Source organism: Macaca mulatta, chromosome 15, assembly GCF_049350105.2.
Source record: "Macaca mulatta isolate MMU2019108-1 chromosome 15, T2T-MMU8v2.0, whole genome shotgun sequence".
Classification (NCBI taxonomy): Eukaryota; Metazoa; Chordata; class Mammalia; order Primates; family Cercopithecidae; genus Macaca; species Macaca mulatta.
In genome coordinates, this window is record NC_133420.1 from 105,908,833 (window position 1) to 105,926,215 (window position 17,383).

Below are 17,383 nucleotides of genomic sequence, written 5' to 3' on the forward strand. Positions count from 1 at the left end.
TTGCAGTGAGCTGAGATCACGCCACTGCACTCCAGCCTGGGCGACAGAGCAAGACTCCATCTCAAAAATAAATACATACATACATATATACATATGTATATAAAAGCACATCTAAATAATATGTTCCAAATCAACAGTTTGATTACCTCTGGGTCAGAGGGGGAGTGGTTGAGGGGTAGAAAGGGAACTTTCTATTTGTAGTATTTGAATTATTTACAACAAGAAATTATTTTTATATTGTTAGTGACAAAGCTTTTAAGGGAAAAACATCTGGACAATTATTTTCTGTGATACAGAATCAAGGAAAAAATATATTCAATTCTGTTTACCTTACATGTACCTTTTCTTAGAAAGCTACTGGAGAATGTGCTCCATCAAAATGACAGAAGAAATCAAAAAAGACGGCCGGGCGCGGTGGCTCAAGCCTGTAATCCCAGCACTTTGGGAGGCCAAGACGGGCGGATCACGAGGTCAGGAGATCAAGACCATCCTGGCTAACCCGGTGAAACCCCGTCTCTAGTAAAAAAATACAAAAAAATAGCCAGGCGAGGTGGCGGGCGTCTGTAGTCCCAGCTACTTGGGAAGCTGAGGCAGGAGAATGGCATAAACCCGGGAGGCGGAGCTTGCAGTGAGCCGAGATCTGGCCACTGCACACCAGTCTCGGCGACAGAGCGAGACTCCGTCTCAAAAAAAAAAAAAAAAAAAAAAAAGACTAAGGTGTGGGATACAGGAAACAGGAGCCAGCATAACAGAGATGCAAAGTGAATCAATCCCCAAATGATGGTGAAAAGAGGGCCCAAGGTAATAGCTATACATCAAACATCAAGAGCAATCAGCCTGGACTGGCAAAGCAGGTAAGAAAGCTGTGCTAGAAATAAAATTGATTAAAATAACTGTTGAATTGGACATCTTGAGGGAAGATTTAGACAACTGGCAAAGAACTTGTGGTTCAATTGGTGAAAACTTTGCAAACACAGAGAGACAACTCTGGAAAAAACAAAAAAAAAACAAAAAACAAAACAAAACAAAACAAAAAAAAACAAGGAAGGAAGCTCTTAATAGCACGTAGGCAGGCATAATAATGTTGACCTAACTAAATATTGACCTAACCAAAAATTAGGAGATAACTATATTCAGAAGATCTATGGAAGGAACAGGTAGGATACATGCAAGTGATAGTGGCAAGAAAGCAGAAAAGAGTTAAATCCACACATTTCATGCAGGAAAGCCAATGCATGATGACTAAACCTGAAAAACCAAGAAGGAGCAATTATAAGGAATATCTAGAGATACAGACTAATAGTAACTAGTTAAAAGAGATGAACATGATTATTTCTCTTAAAAAGCAGGAAATGATGGAGAGTTCTACTCTTTTTAGATATTAACCCTATGGAATCAATTGATTCTGAACAATGAGAACGTAAAACTTCAATAAAACTAAGAAGTAAAGAAAAAAAAGGCACTACTGAGACTGACATCATAATATCTTACCTAACAGTGATGGATTTTACAGAAAATAGTTGCCATGTAGACTTCTGATGTGTCACAAAGAAACAACTGAGTTACAGGTAGGATTGTCACTTTCAGTTCCAGCATGGTATGATTCTACCAGAAGAATAATGAAAATCACTCAGATTATTTGGGCTGTTTATACTGAAAACTCATGATTTAAAAACACATTGAGGCCAGGCACGGTGGCTCCAGCCCGTAATCTTAGCACTTTGTGAGGCCAAAGAGGATTGCTTGAGCCCAGGAGTTCAAGACCAGACTGGGCACCACAGCGAGACCCTGTCTCAAAAAAATAAAATAAAATAAAAAGTGAGAAATTTGAAAAAGAAGGAAAAAGAGAGAAGCCATATTTCAGGCACAGTATTTACCAAATGCTTGATAGTTTTGGCATAGATGTGCTATCCAAAAAATTAGCTATGATAGAGAATTGTAAATAGGCAAGACCAAAATTTGTGGCAAATTTCAACATATTACACGATCCTTTCCCTTCTCCTCTGGTATAATCATCTCAAATGCTATTCATGCCCTTGTCTATCAAGACAAGTGTAATACTACCAAAGGGTACTGGTCTCCAGTTTTGGCTCAAAAAAACAAAACTTATGCGAACTCCTACCCTAGATGGTCACCACTCCTGGTGGGAAACACAAGAAGCAACCAGATTCTTAAAGTCAAGCCCAGATTCCAGTCTGACCAAAAGAGCTAATGCTTTATCAGTCCTATAAGAATCCAAAGCAGATGACAGTGAAACATCAAAATCCGCACACAGGGGGAAAGAAATTGAATAACTCGTTTCCCACTTTAACAATTAAAGGTGATCATTTCTCCCTAGAACAAATAATCACAATGATGTGTATGACTAGAATATCCATTTTCTCAGTGTCTTTTTTTTTTTTTCTCTCTCTCTCTCTTTTTCTTTTTTACGTTTTCAGTGTCTTAAAGCACTGACCTGAGCTCAAATCTCAAATCTGTTTTCCTCCTTTGGCTTCATTTTCCTCACCTGTAAACCGGCGGGGATAGGAGAGAAAGATACTTGGACTTTACAGGATTACTGCCAGGATGAAATAGTTAAGAATCCCAAACTCTTACAACCTGCTAAATATGTCAGGCATTATTCTAAGTGCAAATGGCACATAGCATTTCATTTCATCTTGAAACTACAAATCGTATTATCCCATTTTCCAGGTGAGAAAGCCGAAGCACAGCTGTTAACTCGCCCAAGATCACAGGTAGTGATGCAGCTGGGATGCTAACTCAGGCTACCTAGCTCCAGAGCATGTGCTAACTCAGGCTACCTAGCTCCAGAGCAGGTTGAAATGAGCTAACGTTTGCTAAGCGGCCTGTACTATTCCTGAAATACAATGTGCTCAATGATACTTATTTTTCATACACAGTGTGAGAAAGTCCACACAAAATAGGCGAGACCGAGGAATGACCAGGATCTCCACTACTCTCCCAAGCGTTGCCAGCCCTCTCCCAGCGGCCAGGAGCACCCTCCCTCTCCAAGCCCCCAGAACTTCCTGTTGCGCCGCATGCCAGCAGTGGAGAGGAGCCAGCGCGGACTCCTGCGGTTGCAAGTTCGGGCGGCGCCGCGTTGGGGAAGGAAGCGGACTGCAGCGGGGCGGGCGTTTACCGTAACCGGCGCTGTCATCGCTCCGGGACTCCGGCACTGGGCGCACCGGGGCGCACGGGGGCGCACGGGGACGCGCAGGGGCGCGGAGGGACGGCGGTCGGGGCACTTCTCCAGCCGCCTCGGAAATCCGCGACCCCCAGCTCGTCAGCGTCCCAGTCTGCGATCCGTGCCCCTGGCTGCTCAGAAATGCGCCTTCTTTCCTCCGGGTTCTCAGCTCAAGCCACCTCCGAACTCCTCTCCCGCCGGCCCGAAGCGGAACCACAGAGCTGCCTCCTCTCCCGGGGTGTTTCCCACCACCCCAAGCTGAAGCCCCGACCCCCCGCTAGGTTTCCGCTCTGACACCACCTCCGCTATGGCCGCATCCCAGCTCTTGAAACCGCGGCTGCGGGACCTGCCCTGTACCTTAGATAGGATAATCATCTTTGGGTGGAGACCAGACAACTTGAACGCCGGTATTTCGTAAATCCTAGCTATTCTAGATCCTCGTTAGATGTAATGTCCCTGGCCCCACCCACTTCTATCTAAGGCCGGGGGCGCAGATCTAGTGAATCACCTAAGGTCCTTGTTCCCCTCCAGTCGAGCAGCCTGAGCTTACCTGCCAGCGCTCCAAGACAGGTTGTTCTTTCATCTTTGATTTGCAGGCCCTGCTCCCAAAGCCCTGTCTGAGCTTTTAACTGTGGAGGCAGAAGCTCTGGGCTCCACCTCCACACGCTGCCTTTTACAGCCCAGTGGATTTGTCACAATACCTTTTGGCTTCAGTTACCTAACTGCCTAGAAAAGAAGGTGACTCCCACCTTCCTTCGATAAAAGAAGAATAATGAGGATCAAATGGAATGGCAACTGTCATCACAGACATCCTTCGTGGTAATGTATTGTTATTGTTGAGTCAGTGTGGGGCGTGAGGATATCAGAGATTTAAGCTAACGCACTGCTTTTACTACCAGTAACTTATTGGGCATGTCAAGCCTCAGTTTATTTATCTATGCAATGGGAATAATAGGGACAAAAATCCAGTTCCCTCACAAGGTTACACTGAACAAAGGAAATCACTTAATGTGCTTCATGTGTGACATACAAATGTTTTCTTATTTGTTTTGTTGTTGTTGTTGTTAATTCCTCTGGATAGGCAGTCTTTCTTTCTTTCTCTCATTCTCTCTTTCTTTCTTTCTTCTTTTTTTAGAGACAGGGTCTTGCTCTGTCGCCCCAGAGTGCAGTGGCAGGATCATGGCTCACTGCATCCTTGAGCTCCCAGGCTCAAGTGATCCTTCCACTTCAGGCTCCAGAGAGTAGCTGGGACTACAGGCACACACCACAGTGCCTGGCTAATTTTATTTATTTATTTAAGAAATGGGGTCTCACTATGTTGCCCAGGCTGGTCTCAAACTCCCGGACTCAAGCGATCTTCGTGCCTCAGCCTTCCAGAGTGCTAGGATTATAGGCATAAGCCACCATGCCTGGGCTAGGCAGTCTTGATTAAGGCTGTAGTCAGTGATTTGGGGTGGATCCCAGTGTGTTGGCAGAGGTGGCACAAAGCACACAGGCAATATGATGCTCACATTATTACAAGTGTAATTAACAATGCTAGTCATTCATCCCTGACAACCGACTTAAAATTAGGGACACCTACTCATTTAGTTTATTATGAATTTTTGCCTGGTGAACTCACATTTGCAGACAGTTTACAGGTTTTTTTCCCTCATTTCTCAATGTGGTTTTAATGAGCATTTATTTGTTTATTGGAAAACTGTAATCTCTCATATCCGTATTGGCATTTTTTGTTGTTTTTCTTTTTGTTGTTGTTGCTGTCATTACTGAGCCAGGGTCTCGCTCTGTCACCCAGGCTGGAGTGCAGTGGCACTATGTCGGCTCACTGCAACCTCCACCTCCTGGGCTCAAGCAGTCCTCCAGCCTCAGCCCCCACAAGTAGCTGGGACTACAGATGCAAGCCACTACACCTGGCTAATTTTTGTAATTTTTGTAGATACAGGGTTTCACCATGTTGTCCAGGCTGGTCTCAAACTTCTGAACTCAAGCAATCGACCCACTTCAGCCTCCCTAAGTGCTGGGATTACAGGCCATGGCCATTTGTTGTTCTTCTAGAAACATACTTAATCTCCTTTCCTCTCCTTAACCCATCTCCTTTAAAGAGTTAATCTGTAAACAGTTAACGGGTTCTGAAAGCGCTTCTAAGGTAAGTAAATCCTTCTCGATCTATGTCTTCTATACAATTTCTTTGTTAGGTCTCTTACAGGGCCAGGGTCAGGGAGTTCTCAGAAATCTGCAGACACACCAAGAAGACAAGCCATTTGGAACCCAAGATTCTTGAGAAGTCTACCATCTTCTAGTTTACCATCTTTGGTAAATCTACATGTTAGGATGATCATTTATTCTTTTCAGATCAAGCTTCAAGGCATTTACTGCGTGAAATACAAGGGCAATTCGAAGTGCTTAAGACCTTGGATGTGCTAGTTTACAAGCTGCCTTTGGTTCCCAAGCTGTATTAGAAACATCTCAGGCATTTGTCAAAAGTGCAGATTCCCAGGCTCCAACCACCCTACCCAGCTCTCTTGTATCAGGATTTCTAGGGTGGGGCCCAGGAATCTGTATCTTTCACAAGCACTTTAATCGATTGTCAAACTTGTATATAAAACTCTTCTCATCCGGGCATGGTGGCTCATGCCTGTAATCCCGGCATTTAGGGAGGCCGAGGCAGGAGAATCACTTGAACTCATGATTTCAAGACCAGCCCGGACAACATGGCAAAACCCCATCTCTACAAAAAAATACAAAAATTATCCAGGCGTGGTGGCTCACACTTGTGGTCCCAACTACTTGGATGGCTGAGGTGAGAGGATTGCTTGAGGAGGTCGGGGCTGCAGTGAGCTATGATGGCACCACTGCACTCCAGACTGGGCAACAGAGTAAGACCATATCTCAAAAAATAAATAAATAAAAATTAAACTATTCTGGGCACAAACACACCTATGCCCAGGGTAGCTGTGAAAATTAAATTTTAAAATATTCATTAGTAGTCTAGTGTGGTTTGATTCAGGCCAGCAAGTATTTCCTGAACATAGACTGTTTGTCAGGCATCATGCTGGGCACCAGGAAAACAAAGATGAATAAGGCATTGTCCAGTCCACAAGGAGCTCAAGTTTATAAGAGGAAGATGAACAATCAAAAATGAAACTGGGAAGAGGCGGAGCAAGAAGGTGGAATAGAAGGCCCCGATCATCCCCTTTGCAGGAACACCAAATTCAGTAACTATGTGCACACAAAAAAAGCACCTTTCTAAGAACCAAAAATCAGGTGAGCACTCACAGTACCTGGTTTTAACTTCATATCACTGGAAGAGTTACTGAAGAGGTAGGAAAGACAGTCTTTTTTATTTTTAACTTTTATTTTAGGTTCAGGGGTACAGTGCAGGTTTGTTTTATAGGTAAAGTCATGTCATGGGGGTTTATTGTACAGATTATTTCGTCATCCAGGTACTAAGCCTAGTACCCAATAGTACTTTTTTGTATCTCCAAATCAACAGTTTGAGTACCTCTGGGTCAGAGGTATCAATAGTTATTTTTTCTGATCCTCTCCCTCATCCCACCTTCCACTCTCAAGGCGGCCCTAGTGTCTGTTCTTCCCTCTTTGTGTCCATGTGTTCTCATCATTTAGCTCACAATGAGCTTGTAAGTGAGGACATGCAGTATTTGGCTTTCTGTTCCTGCATTTGCTAAGGATAATGGCCTCCAGCTCCATCCATTTCTTGCAAAATATACGATCTTGTTCTTTTTTATGGCTGCATAGTATTCCATGGTGTATATGTACCACATTTTTTTAATCCAATCTGCCATTGATGAGATTTAGGTTGATTCTATGTCTTTGCTCTTGCGAATAATGCTGGAGTGAACATGCATGTGCATGTGCCTTTATGGTACAACAATTTATGTTTCTTTGAGTATATACCCAGTAATGGGATTACTGGTTTAGTGGTTGTTCTGTTTTTAGCTCTTTGAGGAACCACCACACTGCTTTCCACAATGGTTGAACTAATTTACACTCCCACCAACAGTCTATAAGAGGAAAGACAGTACTGAGTTGCAGATGCCACCCCTTCCCCACCCATCCACAGCAGCCACTTGGCATGGAGAAATCTGTGTGATTGGGAGAGGGAGAAAGCAGTGGTTGTGAGGCTTTGCATTGAACTCAGTGCTGCCTTGTCACAGCAGAAAGCAAAACGAGGCTGAACTCAGCCAACGCCTGCCCACTGAGAGAACATTTAGACCAGCTCTAGATAGAGAGGAATCATCCATCCGAGCAGTCAGAACTCAAGTTCCAGCAAGCCTCGCCACACCACAGACTGGAGTGCTCTGAGGCTCCAAATATTCTTGAAAGGCAGTTTAGGCCTCAGGAACTGTAAATCCTACTGCTGAGCTGGGCTCAGCAACCAAGTGGACCTGGGGGGTGTGTCACCTACTGAGACACAAGGTAGGACAGCTAAGGGGGGTGCTTGCGCCACCCCTCCCCCAACCCCAGGCAACACAGCTCCTGCCAAAAGAGACCTCCTTCTTCCACTTGAGGAGAGGAGAAGGAAGAGTAAAGAGGGCTTTGTCTTGCACCTTGGATACCAGCTCAAACGCAGTAAGACAGGGCACCGGTCAGAGTCATGAGGCCCCCATTCCAGGCCGGCCCTAGGTCCCAGATGACATTTCCAGACACACCCTGGGCCAGAAAGGAACCCAATCCCTTGAAGGGAGGGACCCAGTCCTGGCAGGAACCATCACTTGCTGGCTAAAGAATCTTTAGGTCCTGAGTAACCAGCAGTGATACCCAGGCAGTAAGCCGTGGGCCTTGGGGGAGACTCGGAGAGGTGCTGGTTTCAGGTGAGATCCAGCACATTCCCACCTGTGTTGACTACAGTGAGAGACTCCGTCTACTTGAGAAAAGCAGAGGGAAAAGTAAAGGGGACTTTGTCTTGCACCTTAGGTACCAGCTAGCCACAGTAGGATAGAGCACCAGGCAGGCTCTTGGGGTCCCTAATTTCAGACCTTGGCTCTTGGACAGCATTTCGGGACCAGTCCTGGACCGGAGGAGAGCCTACTGCCCTGAAGCATGAGTCCCAGGCCTGGCAGCATTCACCACAAGTTGACTTCAGAGACCTTGGGCCGTAAGTGAACACCAGCAGTAACCTGGCAATACTCCTGATGGGCCTGTGGCGGTGGTGGCCGTGGGATGAAGCTCCTCTGCCTGTGGCAAGGTGAAGGAAGAATGAGAAGGACTGTGTCTCGTGGTTTGAGGCCCAGCTCAGCCACAGTAGCATAGAACACCAGGTAAACTTCTAAGGTTTTCAACTCTAGTCTCTAGCTGCCAGACAGCATCTCTGGACCCACCCAAGGCCTGGGGGAATTCACCACCCTGAAAGGAAGGACACAACCCTGGCTGGCTTCACCACCACCTTTACCCAGGACCATGAGTAAACGTAAGCCGTAGCCAGGTAGTGGTTACACTGGGCCTTGGGCAAGACCCAGTGCTGTGCTGGCTTCAGGTCTGACCCAGAGCAGTCCCAGTGGTGGTGGCCATAGGGGTGCTTACATCACCCCACCCCGAGCTCCAGGTAGCTCAGCACAGAGATAGAGAGACTCCCTCTGTTTGGGAGAAAGTAAGGGAAGGTAACAGGAGACTCTGCCTGGTAATCCAGAGAATTCTTCTAGATCTTATCCAAGATTGCCAAGGCAGTAATGTTAGGAGTCTGCAAGAACTATAGCATTACTGGGCTTTGGGTGCCCCCTAATGCAAATACAGCTTAGATTATAACACCCAAATCCTTCTGAATATCTGGAAAGCCTCCCCAATGACAAATGCAAACAAGCCCAGACTGTGAAGACTACAATAAATACCTAACTCTTCAATGCCCAGACACTGACAAATATCATCCACAGGCATCAAGACCATTCAGGAAAACATGACCTCACCAAAATAACTAAGGCTCCAGCGACCAATCCTGGGAAAACAGAGATATGTGACCTTTCAGACAGAGAATTCAAAATAGCTGTTCTGAGAAACCCAAAGATATTCAAGACGATACAGAGAAGTAATTTAGAATTCTGTCACATAAACTTAACAAAGAGATTGAAATAATTTTTGAAAAATCATGGAGTGCAGTAGCTCATTCCTGTAATCCTAACACTTCGAGATGCCAAGATGGGCAGATTGCTTGAGCTCAGGAGTTCGAGACTAGCCTGGGCAACATAACAAAACCCTGTTTCTACAATAAATACAAGAAATTAGCCAGGCATAGTGTGCATGCCTGTAGTCCCAGCTACCCAGGAGGCTGAGGTGGGATATCACCTGACCCTGGGAAGTGAAGGCTGCAGTGAGCTATGATCACACCACTGCACTCCAGCCTAAATGACAACATGAGACCTTGTCTCAAAAAAAAAAAAAAGCAGAAATTGTGGAGTTGAAAATGCAATTGACATACTGAAGAATACTGAAAATCTTGATTTCTTTATTCTTTAACAAACTATCATACCTGTTCAAAATTATAATCTCTTACTTTAAAAGTTACCAAAAATGGGTCGGGCACGGTGGCTCATGCCTGTAATCCCAGCACTTTGGGAGGCTGAGGCGGGCAGATCATGAGGTCAGGAGTTCAAGACCAACCTGGCCAATATGGTGAAACCCCATCTCTACTAAAAAAAAAAAAAAAAAAATGCAAAAATTAGCCGGGTGTGGTGGCGCTCGCCTGTAGTCCCAGCTACTCATGAGGCTGAGGCAGAAGAATCGCTTGAACCCGGGAGGCGAAGGTTGCAGTGAGCTGAGATTGTGCCATTGCACTTCAGCCTGGGTGACAGAGTGAGACTCCATCTCAAAACAAAAAATTAAAATTAAAAAAAAGTTACCAAAAATGGAGGCAAAGTGCTAAGCATTTATATTTAATAGAGCTCAGGAATTTATTTATTTATTTATTTATTTTGAGTCAAGGTCTCGCTCTGTCACCAAGGCTGGAATGCAGAGGTGTGAATACGGGTCACTGCAGCTTCAGCTTCCTGGGCTCATATGATCCCCCAACCTCAGCCTCCCCAGTAGCTGGTACTACAGGCACTCACCACCATGCCTGACTAATTTTTCTTTAATTTTTTGTAGAGATGAGGGGTCTCACCATGTTGCCCAGTCTGGTCTAGAACTCCTATGCTCAAATGATCCTCTCGCCTCAGCCTCCAAAAGTGCTGGGATACAGGCATGAGCCACCACGCCCTACCAGAAATTCTTATTTAAAATTAAAAAAAATTTTAAAAAGCATGAAGAATAAGCAATCTGAAGCACTGTAGTTTTTTTATGGCATTAGTACGCTTAGGCCAGCATGATTGTATCTACAGGGAGAAAAAGGACATATTGCACAGGTATTAGTATCAAATTTCTCTAAAGTATTTTACAAAGTTGTATAGCATAGGGAAATCAAAAACCACAAAAGGAGAAAATGATTACTGCAAATAATGCAACTCATCATCAAGGTAAGCAGAGATTAGAAGACAAACACTCTTATTTGGGCTGTAAACTCTATCTAAATGACACAGAGTAAGTATTTGTAAGTATTTATAGTCTTAGAATCCCATCTAGAACAACAGAGGACCCAGGAAGCCGAATCACTGTTCTGTCAAGCTCAGGACAGAAATGGAAATGGTTCTATGATTATGATCATGGGACCAAGTTCACAATCGGGACCACCAGGAAAGCAAATGTATTTCAGGAAGACATTAGTCAGAGATATCCAGATACTTCCCTTCTTTTTCCCCTTGTTGAGAATGAGCACTTAATACCAGGTCTGGTTCAAGAAGTAGGAGAGCCGGATATTTGTCAGCATTCCCTTAACAGAGGGCAAAGTTTTCAGTATAACTTCTGGAATAGTAATATAATCCCAGGGTTTAAAGGATTTGTGGTCCATAAGGAATTGGGTTCTTTTTCTGACTCTAGCAAGACGCTGTCTGAGGGTGCCAATGGTGACTTTGCATTCCACTGAGGGAAACAAGGAAAGGGCAGAATTGGTTCTGTCTCTACATAGATACTCCTTCTCTGTGAAGTTCCAAATGTGTGCGTGTGTGTCTGCTGCACTCAAAAGGTTCTCCTATGATGCTGCTGGACCTAGCAACAACCTCACCTCTACCTTAAAGGAGCACACTGCTCCATATTCCACCTCCCCACCTTCAACTAGTACTAGAAACTGCTTCCAAAAAGTTGCAAAGTTGCCTGTGTCTCCCTCATTCCAGAAGCATTCTTATTTTTCTTTTGTTTTCTGTTTGTTTATTTATTTGTTTGTTTTGAGACAGAGTCTCACTCTGTCGCCCAGGCTGGAGTGCAGTGGCGCCATCTCGGCTCACTGTAACCTCCGCCTCCCAGGAGATTCAAGTGATTCTCCTGCCTCAGCCTCCGAGGTAGCTGGGATTAGAAGTGGCCTCCACCAAGCTGGGCTCATTTTTCTATTTTTAATAGAGAAGGGGTTTCACCATGTCGGCCAGGCTGGTCTCGAACTCCTGACTTCAGGTGATCTGCCCGCCTCAGCCTCCTGAAGTGCTGGGATTACAGGTGTGAGCCACCAAGCCTGGCCAGCATTCTTATTTTTCTGATTATAAAAGCAAAATGGGCCAGGAAGAAACAAAAAGTAACAAGAGTGAAATTCCATCTCAAAAAAAAAAAAAAAGGCAAAATGCTTCCATGTGGCAGATCATGCCTGTAATGCCAACACTTTACAAGACTGAGGCAGGAGAATTGCTTGAGGCCAGGAGTTCAAGACCAGGGCAACAGTTGAGCCTGGGCAACAAAGCAAGACTCCCATCTCTGCAAAAAAATAAAAAAATAAATAAAATAAAATAGCTGGCATGGTGGTATGCACCTGTAGTCCTAGCTACTCAGGAGGATGAGGCAGGAGGCTCTCAGGAGCCCAGGAGTTCGAGGCTGCAGTGAACTATGATCATGGCACTGTACTCCAGCCTGGACAACAATGCAAGACCGTGTCTCTAGAAGAATAAATAATAAGTACACCTTGGTTGTACAGAACTGGGGAAATTCAAAAGGGTACATGGGAAAGGGAGAAAGAGTGGTCTCTCACCATAGAGGGAGAGAGAAAGTGAATCACTGGTAATTCTACCTCTTCTAGATAACAACTGTCATTATTCTAGTGTATTTCCTTCTAGAAGCACTCTTTTCAGTATTTCTTTGCCCACTTCCCATCAGCTCCCTGTCTTGCACTTTTAATGTCATGTTTTTAATAGAATTGATAGTTAAATGTGTAAATGCTTGGATTGGGAGAAATTTTACTTTGTGATATTAAATGAAATTTATGGGAGGCCATTGGTTTGGACTGAGCTCCTGCACTAGACCTAACAGACCAAACCAAAATTGAGTCGCTCATGCTAAGGTTCCATATCACCAAGCTGAAACTAAGTTGTTTATCCTTCCTTCCAAGAAATTAGCACAGTGAAAGATAATAACCAAATCCCTAAACAAGGCAGTTTTAGTGGGCATGATAAGGATGTTTCTTCTGCTTCATCTTTACAAGGAAAGTCACTTTGTTTTTTGGGTTTTTTGTTTATTTGTTTGTTTTTGAGACAGTTTCTGTCGCTCAGGCTGGAGTGCAGTGGCACAGTCTTGGTTCAGTACAGCCTCTGCCTCCTGGGTTCAAGCAAGTCTCATGCCTCAGCCTCCCGAGTAGCTGGGATTAAAGGCATGGGAGTTCTCACCAAGGCTGGTGTATTTATATATACATTGCATATGTCAACAAATGTTGTTGTTTTTTTCCATAGGCTTTTGGGGGAACAGGTGGTATTTGGTTACATGAGTAAGTTGTTTTTTGTTTTTTTGTTTTTTGAGACAGAGTTTCGCTCTTGTTGCCCAGGCTGGAGTGCAATGGCGCTATCTCAGCTCACCGCAACCTCTCAGGTTCAAGCGATTCTCCTGCCTCAGCCTCCCCATGAGCTGGGATTACAGGCCTGTGCCACCATGCCCGGCTAATTTTGTATTTTTAGTAGAGATGGGGTCTCTCCATGTTGGTCAGGCTGATCTCCAATTGCTGACATCAGGTGATCTGCCTGCCTCGGCCTCCCAAAGTGCTGGGATTACAGGCATGAGCCACCGCGCCTGGTTTAGTAAGTTCTTTAGTGGTGATTTGTGAGGTTTTGGTGCGCCCATCAGCCAAGTAGTATACACTGAACCTGATTTGTAGTATTTTATCCCTCACCCCCAGTCAATATATGTTCTACATACATTGTGACTTAAACCCACAGACATATATAATACTGTCTTGCTTTCTAGCTCTGTTATATGGATACATATGTTGCATCTCCTAAGACTGTAAGCAGTAAGTCTTTATACTTCCTTCCTTTGTACCCTAGGGCACTGAGCATTGCTAACTCCCTGGTAGGTACTCAGAAAATACTATTCAGGTGCCTGAAAAAGTAAGAAATATTAAAGGAAGTAAAGAGATAGTTAAAACACTTGGCCAAGTTGTTTTTTTAAAAAAAAACTCAATATAATCTGGTGCCTAGAAAATATTTACTGGTTCAAGATTACAGTGTAAAGGCTGTAGAAGCCTGTACATCTGTCTCCTTTAATCCTAATTATTATCAGAAACAGGCTGTTATCAACAAAGAAGCACAAAGGTTAGTCACCAGTGTGTTGTTTTAATCCTTGCCATAAAATATCTCTGAGAATTCATCCAGGGAAATGCTGAAAAAGCAGTTTACTAACTCTACCATCCACCCTTCCCCCAGGTAATCTTGTCTGAATCAAAGTGTGAGCAGGTTTGTTTAAGCTGAGAACTTGGGGAGGAAAATGAACAGGTAAATTTTAAACTGTATGCGAAATGCGTACCTTCAAAATGAATGTGCGTGCTATCTCTTTTTTTTCTGAGATGGAGTCTCACTCTGTCACCCAGCCTGGAGTGCAGTAGCATGATCTCGGCTCACTGCAACCTCTGCCTCCCTGGGATTACAGGCGTGTGTCACCATGCCCGGCAAATTTTTGTATTTTTAGTAGACAGAGGGTTTCACCACATTGGTCAGGCTAGTCTCAAACTCCTGACCTCGTGATCCGCCTGCCTTGGCCTCCCAAAGTGCTGGGATTACAGGCATGAGCCACCGCACCCAGCCCGCCTGCTATCTCTATATTGAGACATCTTCTGACTTAATGGAATATATTCTTAGGAAAAAATATCCACTTATTTAAACTGTTATTTGTAAGTTAAAATATATTGGTTCTAGCCTAGAAGTTGAGACTGAATTCTTATCTCATTTGGCCCTATTTGATACAGAATGATCTACAAAATAAAATATTCAGTAAAATAAGCAAAGATCAGAATATATGCATGGTATTGTAATTCTACCATTTATGCTTTTAAAATGAGAGGAAATTTTATACACACACACTTTTAATATTTTACTACGCTCAGGTATTATCTTCAGAAATGTTGTTTTTTATTTTTTATTGTAAAACTAAAACACAGATCCAGAAAAATCCCATAACTCAAATTAATGTCTTAGTGAATTACTGCCAGGTAAATGCTCTTGTAACTATCTACCAGGTCGAGAAATAAAACTGCCAGCCTCCCAGAAGCCTCTCTCCATGTGCCACATCTCAATCACTGTCTTGTCCCTCCCTGAAAAAGTAACAATGATCTTGACTTTTATAGAAATAATTTCCTTCCACTATTCAGACTTTTATACCTTCCTTGAATTTCTTTATGATTTTATCAATCAAGTGTACACTCCTTGCTTCTGGAGTTAGTCTGGACTGTTTTGTTAAAAAAATTGGGGCCAGGTGCAATGGTTCACACCTGTAATCCCAGCACTTTGGGTAGCCGAGGCAGGTGGATCACGAGGTCAGGAGTTCAAGACCAGCCTGGCCAAGATGGTGAAACTCCGTCTGTGCTAAAAACTGCAAAAATTAGCCAGGTGCAGTGGCAAGTGCCTGTAATCCCAGCTACTCGGGAGGCTGAGGCAGGAGAATTGCTTGAACCTTGGCGGCAGAGGTTGCAGTGAGCCGAGATCGCGCCACTGCATTCCAGCCTGGGCAACAGAGTGAGACTCCATCTAAAAAAAAAAAAAAAAAGTTGGTCTTTTCTGTTTCTTTTAATGTCAGGGTTTCCCTCCATCCCTTTTCCTTACACTTTTTCTATTGAATAACCCAAGCCATTTGGCCTATAGAGATTCTCTCCAGTATGGATTTCGCTAATTGCATATTTGGGGAACAGTACAATATGTTCCTCCTACCTGTCTTCCTGCAAGTTGACAACTGAATCCAGAGGCTTCATCAGACATGTTCAGTCTGTTTGGCAAGATCTAGTGGGTGATCTGTTTTTTCATCAGATGGCACTTAATCTCTGGTTTCTGTTGCTTATCATCATCAACAACATTTGATGCTTAGTACCTAGATTCATTAATTTATAGGTGGCTTGTAATAGGAAATTCTAATCCTGTTATGTAATTTTCATTAGCTGAAATAATTTTTTTTTTTTTTTTTTGAGACGGAGTCTCGCTCTGTCGCCCAGACTGGAGTGCAGTGGAGCAATCTCGGCTCACCGCAAGCTCCACCTCTTGGGATCACACCATTCTCCTGCCTCAGCCTCCCGAGTAGCTGGGACTATCGGCACCCACCACCATGCCCAGCTAATTTTTTTGTATTTTTAGTAGAGACGGGGTTTCACCATGTTAGCCAGGATGGTCTCGATCTCCTACCTCATGATCCACCCGCCTCGGCCTCCCAAAGTGCTGGGATTACAGGCGTGAGCCACCGTACCCAGCCAAACATAATTAGCCTCCCCATCGGGGAATCGAACCCTGGTCTCCCACATGACAGGCGGGGATATTCACCACTATACTAATGAGGACCCCCCCCAAACTTTTTTTTTTTTTTTTTTTTTTTTGAGATAGAATCTCACTCTGTCACCCAGGTTCGAGTGCAGTGGTGCGATCAGTCTCGACTCACTGCAACCTCCACCTCCCGGGTTCCAGCGATTCTCCTGCCTCAGCCTCCTGGGTAGCTGGGACTAGACATGCATGCCACCACACCCAGCTAATTTTTTATATATATATTTTTTTTTTACTAGAGACAGGGTTTCACCATGTTAGCCAGGATGGTCTCGCTCTCCTGACCTCGTGATCCACCTACCTCGGCCTCCCAAAGTGCTGGGATTACAGGCATGAGCCACCGTGCCTGGCCCAGCTGAAATAATTTTATAAAGAGAAACTTTTACTCATCTATTGTTTGGTTTTTACTGTTGTTGTTTTGTTTTTTGTTTTTTTGAGCGAAGTCTCACTCTGTTGCCCAGGCTGGAGTGCAGTGGCTCGATCTCGGTTCACTGCAACCTCCGCCTCCTGGGTTCAAGCGATTCTCCTGCCTCAGCCTCCTGGGTAGCTGGGACTACAGGCGCATGCCACCACACCTGGCTAATTTTTTGTATTTTTAGTAGAGACGGGGTGTCACCGTGTTAGCCAGGATGGTCTCAATCTCCTGACTTCGTGATCTGCCCACCTCTGCCTCCCCGAGTGCTGAGATTCCAGGTGTGAGCCACCGTGCCTGGCCCAGCTGAAATAATTTTATAAAGAGAAACTTTTACTCATCTATTCTTTGGTTTTTGCTGTTGCTGTTGTTGTTTTGTTTTTTGTGTTTTTTTTGAGACAAAGTCTCACTCCATTGCCCAGGCTGGAGTGCAATGGCACAATCTCGGCTCACCGCAACCTCCGCCTCCCGAGTTCAAGCGATTCTCTTCCCTCAGCCTCCCAAGTAGCTGGGATTACAGGTGCGTGCCATCCTGCCTAGCTAATTTTTTGTATCTTTACTGGAGATGGGGTTTCACCATGTCGGTCAGTCTGGTCTCGAACTCCTGACCTCGTGATCCGCCTGCCCAAAGTGCTGGGATTACAGGCATGAACCACCGCGCCCAGTCTATTTCCCCAGTTTTTAAGATAATGTATGGTTCTTTGTCATCCTTAGAAGAACAACTTTGTTTGTTTGTTTGTAGAGATGGAGTCTGCTATATTACCCAGGCAGGAATGCAATGGCTATTTACAGGCACAGTCATAGTACACTATAGCCCCAAACCCCTGGGCTCAAATAATCCTCCTTCCTCAACCTCCTGAATAGCTGGGACTATAGGCGCTGACCACCATGCCCAGCTGTTTGTTTGTTTTAAATATTGTTGTGAACTCATAGATTAAAGCATATCTGAAGGGTTTCGGACTGTGAGAGTCAGTTTCC

General features: G+C 44.4%; 2 protein-coding genes across 34 annotated transcripts in view; one reads left to right on the forward strand and one right to left on the reverse strand.

Moving 5' to 3' along the window:
* TRPM6 (transient receptor potential cation channel subfamily M member 6) overlaps positions 1-17,383 on the reverse strand; it is a 196,124-nt gene that overhangs the window by 157,644 nt on the left and 21,097 nt on the right. For 4 of the 33 annotated variants that reach the window (XM_077966232.1, XM_002800142.4, XM_028835247.2 and 1 more), the window contains exon 1: positions 3,735-3,861. The exons of 21 other annotated variants lie outside the window; for them this stretch is intronic. In XM_077966232.1, coding sequence (XP_077822358.1) covers positions 3,735-3,767 — 33 coding nt within the window. In that variant the 5' untranslated portion in view covers positions 3,768-3,861. Of the gene's footprint in view, positions 1-3,139; positions 3,564-3,734; positions 3,862-17,383 lie in introns of those variants that run through there. 8 more of the 33 variants (XM_077966246.1, XM_077966242.1, XM_077966239.1 and 5 more) reach the window with 4 other exon arrangements.
* Positions 2,390-9,633, forward strand: LOC144334728 (uncharacterized). The gene is made up of 2 exons (XM_077966249.1): positions 2,390-4,003; positions 8,198-9,633. Exon 1 carries the CDS (start codon positions 3,039-3,041, stop codon positions 3,444-3,446), a length of 408 nt encoding a protein of 135 aa, XP_077822375.1. The 5' UTR covers positions 2,390-3,038; the 3' UTR covers positions 3,447-4,003; positions 8,198-9,633.